The sequence below is a fragment of the Crinia signifera genome, chromosome 4 (genome assembly GCF_055691185.1).
Source record: "Crinia signifera chromosome 4, ASM5569118v1, whole genome shotgun sequence".
NCBI lineage: Eukaryota > Metazoa > Chordata > Amphibia > Anura > Myobatrachidae > Crinia > Crinia signifera.
Window position 1 is genome coordinate 148,756,061 of NC_139220.1, and position 12,660 is coordinate 148,768,720.

General features: G+C 40.5%; 1 protein-coding gene across 2 annotated transcripts in view; it reads right to left on the minus strand.

Annotated features, from left to right (window-relative positions):
• Nucleotides 1–730: 730 nt before the first annotated feature.
• The window catches only part of DOCK4 (dedicator of cytokinesis 4), a 357,536-nt gene continuing 345,606 nt past the window's right edge, over nucleotides 731–12,660 (minus strand). For both annotated transcript variants that reach the window (XM_083182741.1, XM_083182740.1), the window contains 3 exons: nucleotides 10,852–10,965; nucleotides 9,436–9,497; nucleotides 731–6,506 (listed from right to left, as the gene is read on the minus strand). In XM_083182741.1, the coding sequence (XP_083038867.1) occupies nucleotides 6,084–6,506; nucleotides 9,436–9,497; nucleotides 10,852–10,965 (599 nt within the window). In that variant the 3' untranslated portion in view covers nucleotides 731–6,083. The remainder of the gene's footprint in view (nucleotides 6,507–9,435; nucleotides 9,498–10,851; nucleotides 10,966–12,660) is intronic.

The following is a 12,660-nucleotide window of genomic DNA, read 5'->3' on the forward strand; positions in this document are numbered from 1 at the left end:
AATGTGTACAATTTAACAAGTTCCACACTTAGGCAATTTATCAGTGCAAGCATCAGGCTAATGCTCACACCATTGCTGCAAGCGCGAATAGTCAGTTCGTGCTCACTGATTCCCAAACACTGTGATAAGCTTTAAAAGTTAAGTCCTCAGCTCATACTGTTATTATTTATAGGACTGATCAAATTATCTGCGAAGTTACCCATCACCATTTTGCTCCACGGGAGGTTTTTGTCCTCCCTACTAGAATTCTGCTCTGTTTTGAATATCAACTTGAAAATCTTTATGTTCCCCTGCGGAAAGAGAACAAGAATAGATGCAAAAACTTACATCACACACACAGAACTGAAGTCCCTATGTCTTGGAACAGCTGTGATTCTTATAATGCAATCAGGGGCAGGTTTATCAAGCTTGAAGAAGAGATAAACTGGAGATAAAGCGGAGAAAAGGTAAAAGGAGATAAAGCACCAGCCAATCAGCTGTGTTTGAAAAAGACAGTTGGGAGTTGATTGGCCCTGCTTTATCTCCTTTTACCTTTTCTCTGCTTTATCTCCAGTTTATCTCTTCTCCAAGCTGAATAAATCTGCCCCTCAGTTCTCTCTAACCAATTGTGTATGCAACTCCACCTAAGCAAAGTTATATTGTATGTTGTATTTAATTGCGGCAAATCGATAAGCAAACATAATGGAAATCAGAAAATAAATAGCGATATAAAAATGAAACAGACAAGAGATGAATATTACTCAAGTAACTTTATTTTACTTTAATCCATTGCTGCACTAACTAATATGAACATCTGGTGGAGAGATTATCATAATAGTTAATATGCATAAATGAGGCCAGTAATACACGCATATATCAAATGTAACAATTCTGCTGATTGCCAAAAATAGAAAATGGCTGCAGAAAGAAACCCAAAACACTGTTTTATATCACTGTACAACAAATTAACTACACAGAAAATTGAGAGAAGTCTGTTACAATGCTAAAATTGAAAATGAAGGCAATGCATCTTTATACAAGTCTATGTATATGCAAACATATACATACAAACATATATTCTTTTTGCCTCTTATTACCTGTTAAAGGATGTTAAAAACACAACACTATGTTATATTCCAAAGCCACAACCAGTTCTAAAAATTCCAAACTACAAAATTGCCCGGTACAAAGCTAACATTACTATCATTCTTTAATATTTTTTTTACTAAAACATAAATATTTTTTACCATATATTTTCTTCTGACATTCAAAACTGTAAAGTCAATATGGCTGAATTATTATTTAAAAAGCATGTATGTACAAATAGTTTTTAATCCATAAATTATTTGGCATAATTATCACAATCATACTGCATTCGCATGCCTGCTCTTATTTTTTTTTTGTTTAAGTGTAATATCTTAATAAGATATTAAGTTAACAAGTTATGTACAAAAATACTTGAACATTTACTAAAAATGTAATTATTCACCTGCTAACATTTTTCTTGGGAAAATATATAAAAAGTGGTCGTTCTCTGTCAACCAGACGGTCTGCAAAAGCAAAATACACGCTTTACCAAAAAATCAGCTCCCCAGTAAAAAAGGGAAATATTTCATCTTATTTTTCTGAACGGAGTGTTTAACTATGCATAACTATTTTGGAAACTGCCATAAACAGCAAGCATGTGAATGATCAAAGCAATTGTGTAAAGTGCTCGGTTGGTGAGGAGATGGAATTATGTGCTGGGACAGGTGGTAGGTCTTTTGGTAGGAACATAAAAGCAGCACAGCAACACAGATCTACAATGACCATCATTCTGGGAAAAATGATGATGAGACAGCACACTAGCTGCAAAGGCACATTACATCAGTACAAGTATCTGTCATCGAAAATTGCATTGTTAGGGATTGCTCTCTTCTAATGTGATGTGTGATCATTTTGGAAATAATTGCAAGTAAATATTTATTGCATTATGCAGTAGTTACTTTGTGTCTGAATCTAGAAATGGTGATCAAGGTCATAACTACAGCAGAAGGATGATGGAACCAAAGATCTATGTGATGTTGAGAAATGGGCCTAAGGGGACATATTTTTAAAGGATAATACATGTAGTTGCCTTAAGCAAAGAATGCAAGGATAATGGTGACTTGGCTAGAAGGAGAGGAGTAAGAAATATATAGGGGATACAGTTATACGGGTATGAATGATTTATGAAACTTGGTTTAATAATCACACTTATAAAGGATCACCTCATCTACACAATTTACAGTTTGGATCAGTTCACTTGCATTTCTGACAGGCATTTTTCAATTATTGCTTTGTAAAGCCAAGCCATCACTTCGACATTTGTGACAACATGACCACTAGGGGGCACTGTTGCATCTGTACATGACATCTTAATGTAGAGTATATGCATCAAATAGCACACACGGTAGCATCTCTACCTACTACTAATAAATACAAATTTGCAGAGAAATACATTTCTCTGTGCAGAATATAATATCGGTCTTACTAATGTGTACATATACAAATATTAGCTATACAGTACTTATTCTCATATGCAATATTTTGTAAATTAGGTGTGCATTTGCACACAACACTAACATTGCACACAAACATACAGCACCATGCAGTACAGTGTTCATGTAGATTTACCTACTGGCATAGGAGAATCTTCTACTCAGGATCAAGTTGTTGTTTTTATAACATTTTCTCTAGTGTAAATCTGATAATTACATATCATATATGGTTATGATATGTGTCCAGTTACAGTATATAAGGAAAAGGTCAATTGTGCAGTAACTTACTCCTGATTTGCAATGATTTTCACCAGAGGCGCATGATATTCACAGCTATAAAATCTAAACAAAGTCTGTATTTTTCGGACACCAGTTGTAGAAGATGAACATACTGTAAAATGATCTATGTTTATGTATTTTAATTGCAATTGTTCATTAATGTGTGTACCTGGCATAAATGGCTAACATCTGTGCAAATGAGTGTGAGCATTAATGACAGGCATGCTAGTGGTCACACCAGTGGCGTAACGACTGTAAGGCAGCCCCAGCAGCCGCTTGGGGGAGCAAGCAGCAGCGGGGTCTGTGTGGGCGCCGGCACCCGCTCGACGCACCGACATAATGCTGCTTGCCCACTGACTGAGCACTGGAGCCGAGTCAGCCGCAGCGCGGGTGCCGCCATGGCAGAGACGACAAATCCCCCCCACTGTTTCAATTGACTGTACACAGAGCCAGCTATTGGCTACTGTGTACAGGGTGGGCGGATGGGCGTGCTAGGGCGGCCTGGGATGCGTCAGAGCCAAGGGAAGCAGCAGTGTCTGCTGGTCTCTCTTCCTCTCTCCTGTTTCAGCTTCTCCATTATGCGTGTGATATCATCACGTCACACACTGGGGAAACACGCTGGAGAGGAGCCTGGGGGGGGCACAGACTTTTTGGCAGGGGGGAGCAAAATTTATAGTTACGCCACTGGGTCACACTACTGTACAGTATGCTGAGGAGAAAGTGGCGGGATCCCTAGCTATGTGCTTGCAATTACCAACGCATTTAAAATTGGCATCCAGATGGTTTAGTCTAAAGGGATATAAAACTAAATTAGTCAAATCTATGTGGTGAAATATATGAGCAGTTACTTATATTGCTTGGTGACGTGCATAACAATATACTGAATGAGGGTTTTCTATAATACTGCAACTGCCATATTGTTTCGCTAGAAAATAATATGAATTAAAAAAAAATTGTCTACATAGTGGCTGAACACAAGGCACTTTTAAACAATGGATCTGATTTAGAGTTAATTAGGTAGGATGGTACACAGGCAGATACATAAATCTTCCAACAACAAAAGCCTGAAAGAAATAATGAATACAGCAACAAGGGGGAAAAAAAGAACAAGCACAAATGCTGGATTGAAAAAGTCCAGTCTGCAAGTGCAAATCCGTATGAGAATGCAAAACAGGATTTATGGAACATACTGTAGGCATACGGCAACATATGCATTTGTGTATTATAAGGAGGGCTATCAAGTAATGTGCCTGAGTGTCAATATAACCTCTACATCAGGCATGTCCAAACTATGGCCCTCCAGCTGTTGTGAAACTACACATCCCAGCATGCCTTGCAATAGTTTTAGCATGCCCTAATAGCAAAACTGTGGCAAGGCATGATGGGACTTGTAGTTTCTCAACATCTGGAGGGCCATAGTTTGGACATGACTGCTCTACATACTGCTACAGGTTTGGGGATCAAATCACTGAAACTGTAAACGTGAATGAGAGATTTAGTTGTAGAACTTGATAAATTTGGATAGATACAACAGAGTCACGTGTGAAGACTTTAAAGACTTAGATAGGAGTATGGATATTTTACCTCCAAATATACTTGATACATCACTGCATTACAATTAATGCACACCGTTTGAATATGGCCAACATAAAATAAAGCCCCAGTGTGCTTTTACTTTCATAAAATAATCTGTAGCAATATTATAGGGAGCACCAAGAAGTGCATTAGGTGACATGTTATGCTGTGGGGATGTCTTACTGTATCAGTTATCCACACATATACTGTACACACTGGCATTCTGTAATACAGCAGGGCAGAGGACTATGGGAAGGAGCATTCACTTGTGAGTATGCACGTTCTCATTTTGACTACTTAGGAATACATGTTTTACTTAAACTTTCCAGGAATTCGCACCAATAAATCATGATTGGACATTATATTATACAACAGTCTATAGGAAAGCGCAACTAGAGAATCCATTTAAAGTTTATATGGAGTTTATATTCTGACATAAAATATCCATCCTTTAATTCTAGACCACTGAAAGGTGTCAGCCGGTTGGTTGGGTATGGCCTGAGAACACCTTTATATCAAAAATACAAATACTGTAGTTTGTTGCAAAAATATCACTCTAAATCTGACCCATTAGTTAGACCTATGTATGAATTTGGCTAGTTCAAACATCAAACCAAATAAAAACAAGAAAAACAATGATGTCGGAAAAGTTCTGCATAATTGAACCACTAAAGCCCTCCCATGTAGTACCACCATTCATAAATTGGATGGTGGCTGGAATAAATCAAATTCATGTAAAATAAGCAGCCATAGGAGAGGCTGTAAGCACACAATGATCTCAGCACACAGAGAGATACAGAATACAGTTGTCCTGCTCTGACCAATGGAACACCTCTTAGTGCATGCAATTCTGACACCTCTGCCCAAATGTATAAAGCAACAACAATCCTCTGCATATACAAAATAAGGAAGATAAATTACTGCAATTGAGCACAAACTTGTATACATTGTACAGAAGTTAAAATCCCATATTATTTTTGGAAAAAATGAAGAAGACTATATTTATCAAATAAACTCAAGCAATCTATTAACCGGGACAAATATAATCTAAATCTGAAGGTAGCACATACTGTATAACAAACTTGGAATTGTTGGCTGGTTTAATAGTTAGTAGTTAAAAACAAATCAAACATTTTTAAAAATAAAATCAAAATACAATCTAGTTTGCACATACAAACAAGGAAGAAAGAGGAGTGTGTGCATGTGAGAGAATGTGTGTGTGCATGAGGAAGAGAAAAGTGTAAAACATCATAATATTGTTCTAAGAAAATGTATGTGCTTTTCATCTGTATATGATCAAAGTGCCTTGTCAAGTTAATCCTGAATTAATACTTCTATAATAATGTGCAAAATAATAATACAAAATAAAATGCTTCACTTCCTTAAATAAGGGAATCAAATAGTAAACATTTAAAGTGCCCACACTTTCATTAAGTGTAAATACCCCTTCCAGTGTCAGACTGGGGCATAAAGAGCCCACCAGGGGAAAGCAGTAGTAGGGGCCCATGCTTAAGGGGTATGATCATCCAGCAGACTGGAACCTTATCCCTAGATGAGAGGGTGGGACCTTTAGGCAGTGGGGCCCACTGGGGATTTCCCCTGTACCCCTGTGGCACAGTCCGGCTCTGTCCCCTTCTGCAGTGTCACTTTATCACAGTACCCACAAGGGCTAGCTGTTCTAAAAAGTAATAATAATATTGTTCATTCTCGGTATGGAAATGTAAAAGCAAGTTACAACTGAGACACTTTCCGTGGAAAAGGTCTAGGGCGTGGTAGTGGATCGGTCCTTTTCCCATTCTCCAGGCTTGTTGGACGTACTGGGCCTGGTTTGGGTGGTAAAGCTGGAGGGTCATTAGGGGCAGGTATGGAAAGACACTGAGGTATGGGTACAGGGCGCCTTAAAGTCCGCTCATACACGCTGTAAGGAGGTGGCGTTTTATTTTCCTTCCTGGTCGGTTCCTCTGATATACCGTAACTAGAACCGGACACTGTTTGATCAAAGATTTGACTCTCAAAGCCTGACATCTCTGAAATGCTGCACCGACTTAGGGAAGAAATGCCACTACTACAGCTTCCTGACAGGACTGGGGAATTAGACATCAGGCTTGATGGATGGCAATCTACAGGAGATGGAGTAAATGACTGCATTGAGCCCTGCAAGATGAAAAACAAAGGTTAATAAATCCTGTGTCAGAAACACATTTTGGAGGAAGAGTGTGCAGATAACTATATTACCTAGTTACGTGTAACCATAAACAGGTAAGATGATAAATCACGTGCATGTATACAGGACAGAGTAAACTGGGAGCAATAACAAATATCCCAATTGATTTTATTACATACATACTGCGAATATATTTGTATGCAGTTTGTTGTTATTGAAGGATACAGGAAAAAATTATAACATAAGATGGCAAGGGAAGCATAGAAAAACACAAGAATAAGGCAAGCATTCTATATTACAAATACAGAAGGGCAAAATAGACATGAGGTTTATTAAATAATAGGAGATGAAGTTCAAAGATAGGAATCGGATGAGGCAAAATCCTGGCGGTCAGAATCCCGACGGTTGAAATACTGACGCCGGAATCCCGACCACCGCAATGATGGCAATTTCTCCGTCTATGGGTGTCCACGACACCCATAGAGAGATAATAAAATAGTGTGGTGAGCGTAGCGAGGCACCGGGCCTCAGTGGCGAATTTAGGGGTCAGGCCGCCCCTAGGCACAACATTTTTGTCCCCCCCCTATTTTAATGTATATACATTGTTATTTATATATTTCATTAAAATGTAACTGTAGCCCACCTTAAAAAAATTTAAAGCACTCTGGACTGCTCACTGTACGGAGGACCCGGAGGGAGGCACTTATTAGTACAATGATTAGCACAGTGTCTCCGTCAGTCTCCCTCACACTGTGACTGACTGAGCGCAGGGCGGATCTGCGCGTCGCTCAGCTCAGCTGATGGATACACAGCACCCAATAGACTGTGTGTGTAGAGTAGCCAATGGGCGGGCGCCGGCAGCAGTGAGCCATTTCCGGATGCGCAGGGGGACCATCGGACCCAGCCACTAAGCGGTGATGTAATAGGCATGGCAGAGTGGGTGGGCAGTTGCGGGTGACGAGCGGCGCTGCCGCCGACATATGATAATTCATGTCTGCGGCGGCGGTGCTCGCCACTCGCCGCTGCCCACTCGCTGTGCCATGCTGCTATTTAACAGAATGTCAGCCTGCCTGCCACCCTTAATTGGTGCCGCCCTGAGGCCGGTGCCTCACGGGCCTAGGCACAAATCCGGCCCTGTCGGGCCTGCTGTGTGGCGAACACAGCGAGCCAGCAAAGGGGAGCAATCCACGCCCCCCCTTGTCAGTATTTCGGCGCTGATAATTTGACCACCGGGATTTCGTACTGAATCCATAGGAATGCCCAGAAACACATTGTCATACCTACCAGCATAAACAGACTACAAAGGCACAAAAAGCATAAGTACAACATGAGGTGAGGTTGAAGTAAGAAGCAGAAAAAGGAGGAAAGGGTCTGGGGAGCAGAGGTGGTAATGGAGCCATCTGCTGCCGGGCTCCTGCTCCCAAGAGAGCACCTCTCCTTCCCTGCAAGTTTAAATCAGTTAATTGAAAGCCATCAATAATCACTTCTGTGGCTGACTCCCTCTCCTAACCTAACATCATTTTTGCAAGTGTCACACTCTGTACCCATGATGTGTCTTACTGGAGACAGACCTCTTACTGATGATTGAGCTATTTGGGGGGGGGGCACTAATATTTATCTTGCCCCCGGGCAACTGGGACACACTTTACGCCATTGCCGTGGAGGCTAGCAAACACATGGTGTGACCTACAGTATTATATTTATAATACACCACAATGGCATTGTAACAGTGCCAATCAAAAAACATCCTTCTCTGCTGTGAAAACCATCTGACTGCAGTAACAACCTTCATTGTATTTTAATGAAACTTGTCTACTTAATATGTACTAAAATACGTAAAATATATAAGAGCTGTGAGCAGCTGACACTAAGATATGTGAGAAGTTAATATGGTTTACTCAGAATTTCACAGAAATTACTCATTACTTATGGGACATCGAGGGGAAAAAGAAGCAGCAGGTACAGGATCCACATCGCCTCATCTTTCTATCTTATTTCATGTAAAAGTAGCGGGTTTTATATAAATACGCAAGTGAGTATGTGACCATTTACTCAGAACATCAAGGTTATTAAGAGGAGACTTACTAATGCATTATGTGAGTGTTAATTGCCCAAGCTAGAACAAACGCTAAAGGTGTAAGAAGCCACTAATAGGTTAGATGGCCATATAGGAGCAAAGGATTGTACCTGACTAATTGACACTCATTATTGCACACTAGAGATTGTGAAGTCAAATTTTATTATTTTACACCAAAAACATTGTCAGGTTTCAGTATCAAAATAAAACATTATCTGCAGTTCTGCAGTATAAGTGTGCCCTCTGCTGGCTGATTGCTATTTAATCTCCATTAAATATTTTGACATTCATACAGTGCACACATACTGTACTGTATTATGCAGCACTATTAACTAAAATGTTTAGTCATACACATCAAGTCCCTGCTCGTGTGTGTAATATATAAACATAGGGAGAACACATGATCTCTACACAGCTAGACCCTGAACCATGCTTCCTGACCGGTGGTAGGCTGGCTACAGCAGTAACATTAACATGTTGTACCACCATTTGTAACTTTTGCATTTTCAGATGCTGACAGGGCTGTGACCTGCGGCGGTATGACATCATAGGTCATGCAGCCACCCATCTCCCTGCCCCCTCAGAGCTCTGGTGTTGAGTGAGTCAGCTCTGATGCAGCCGCCACTTCTTGATCGCAGTCAGTAATGGATCTTTAAGCCCTGGATGTGTCACTTGGAAGCCACTACAGGGAGTCCGTCCCGGTGATCACCGAGAAATAATGTGATCAGATTACTTGCTCCTTTGCTCACTCAGCTGAAATATGCTGGGGAAGAGGGCACCACCCATTATTTACCCCTGGGTTCCTGGTAACAACTTATACACCAAATGGTAAACTCATTTACCTTCATCGGAGATCGTCCCATAAGAGAAGGAGATACGGCAGCTACATTTCTAGCTGGAGATGCTGAAATCAGAAGGAATAGACATAGTGAGAGGTTTAATGCGTATCGCCTGTACACACTGGAGCGATATTAATAAAGGATGGAAAGATCACGCTTTCATCCTTCATTAGCACGCATGGTGTCACTAGTGATGTTGCTAGGTCTGATGAGCAGCACATCAAACATAGCATGATCACAAACAAATTTAGAACAGTGACAAAATGATATATGAAAAAGACACATTTATTTAGCATTACACAAAAGGTGCTTCCTATCAATTTATTTTAAATAACATACCCGAACAATAAAATCATATCCAAATTATAATTATTTTACAACTAACAATGTTCTCTTAACCATCTCTGACAAATGCTTGTTAGAGGCAAAATGCCTGTAATAAATATTTAGTTATCTAGTACGAAAAAACACATATCAAACAAATTGTCCCTTAACAAGGAAAGAACGCAACGGAAGTCATTGGTGCCTCTGGAGTTCCTAAATGTGCCACATCCCATAAATTTGTAAAGAAAAACAGAAAGCCATGTGGCCTGAAGCCTGCCCAGCCATACAATCCTATCCCTATATTATCCTCTGTTTCAGAACACAGAAAAACCCTACTGGAGTTATTTTAGGTATTTCGGCAAGCCATAATTAGAAACTACTATTGGTCAGCCTATCAATTGACAACCACATTCTTTATTCTGACTAGGCTATTACTCCCAGTTTATTTTAGATTGCAAATATGACCCTCTTACGTCCTTGATGTTCATATCCAGACTTGTTTTGTCGCTGTGAATGTTTTCAATTTAAAAGAAAGTGCAGGAATTCTTCTCAACAAAAGTCAATAAAATGACAATGCATGTGCTTAGCTTAAATGGGGATACGGTCACTAGGTCTACAAGCATTAGGTTGACATGACTGAAGGTTGACATGGGTTAGATCGCCACAAGCAGTAAGTCGACATGGGGAAGGTCAACAGTCAAAAGGTCAACATGGGTTTTTTCACCCGAATATCGACTGACACTGAAATGTCGCACTGCGTATTTCATGTCCTACCTTCCACTAGGGCGTGTTGGGAGAATAAAATAGTGTGCCAAGCAAAGCGAGGCACCGAGCCTGAAGCATGGCAAACGAGGGGACGCGGTGCTATTTTTCAGTGTCCATGTCAATTGTGTCGACATTCGTGTAAAACAGTGAAAACCCCCATGTCAACCTTTTGACTGTCGACCTTCCCCATGTCGACCTAATGCTTGTGTCGACCTCCTGTCATGTCGACCTTCATGCATGTAGACCTAGTGGTGTCAACCTAATGCTTGTCAGCCTATCCAATGACCCCTTAAATGTATACTGAGGAGATGTTGGAAAAGTCAGACCTACCAGCCTGAGCGTGTCTGGGTGGTACAGGAGGAGTTATGAGTCTTCCACATTCTGACAGATTTTTGGCTTCTTTTCCACTGTCCAAGCTCCAACTGCTCGGAGTTGTGTTCACGGCTGAAAAATAGGAGCAGAACTGACACAAACCACCTTGAATTTCGGTGTTGATTTTCAAAGTCAGACCTGAATGTGTTATTTTGTAGCAAGCAGATGACAGCGCGCATTCACATTTCACAGGGAAGAAAAGTGAAATAAATAATTAGATGGCAGAGATGCCAAAGATTGAGTACTATGAAAAGTAATCATAGATGCCGAAATGAACACTTCGGATTTAGATCACTATTTTCTTAAAAAATATTTGAGTTAAATCATATAGAAACGCACAACAGAATACGCTGGGGCTACATAAGTAATGTTAATAAATAAAAGGAAAAATATGGGGGAAGTATTAGCCACATTCATTTTTGACATGGGCTTTTATCACAGTTTTTGTCCACTGGTCAATATAGGCCTATCCAATTATAGCCTGTTGTTTCTGCTCTTGATCGGCGAAAAGCCGTGGACCTATGTGGTTTAACAGGGATTTGCTTTGGCCTACCTGAGGAAAGTGAAACAATATCCCTGAGAAGTGTCTGCATCAGGGCTAATAGGATGGACCCACACATGTCAATTAGCCACATTATATTACTGCAGCTAATTGGATACCGCCAATATCTTAAAGCTGGAGTTTTATATGTAAAGGATATTGGCATAAAGGTCCAATGACATATATTGACAGCACCAATGATTCTAAGTATAAGTTAGAGCAAGCACTGGTGTTCAGGACAGGCAACTTGTATACGAAAGGGGGGGTGCATTTCTGGGTTGTGGGCCCCCCTGGACTGGTGTGGCTGTTTGGCCTCAGGAGCAACACAAATTAACACTTATTTTCATATTCACTTTCATCCCTATTGTGTGTTTTATTTCAGTGTAATTCATTTCTCACCTTTACCTGCCTACTTCACCTCTCACTACTTTATCTCTCCTTTTGTTACCTCTCACTTACTTAGCCCTGCTATCTTTAGCAGCCTCTCTCACTAACCTATCCTCACTTTGTACCACTATATATTTCTTTCAGTCTTGTGTTGCCCTGGGGTCACTCGGCTGCATCGTTTTGGGGTGCCCTGTGCCCTAGATTTGTACACCCCAAAATGTTAGGGACTTGCCCGACTAATGAGGTCACCTGGACGCGGTGGGCAAGCCGTTACTTATGGCCATAAATAAGCGAAGAACCTCGCTAAAAATGCAAAATTTTATGGCAATATTCATTAAATTGGGAGTTTGATTTGTGCACCTGCAACTTTGACTTTGTATGCAGTTCTACTGAAAGGTCTCCGCATGGTCGCACCTCTCAATTGGTGTGCACCCCAGGACCCCACACCTGTATAACTTGTATACTTTGTTCAGCAGAACTTTTATTTCAAATAACGCTGGGCAACATTCAGAGATGGAGGCAAATTCCTTAGCAGCTGTAATCCTGTAGGAAAATGTTGCAGATGCCAGGATTAGTAATGTGAAGGCCACTGGCAATCTCTCAGATCCACTGATTGTGAATGAGGACGCAACCATTGAACGCACATCAGTTGATAATCCAGGTTCTAAGTAACACTATGGTTGCACAGCAGTCGGACGAAAGTAGTCTGAGCCATTATATGTACATATGGGTTGGCAGTTGCAAATTGTGATGCCCCAAAAAGGATAAGTAAAATAGCTCCCCGTCAGAGGTGATACAGGCTAAGATAGTAGAGCAATTTAAACATGTGTAGGGATAGG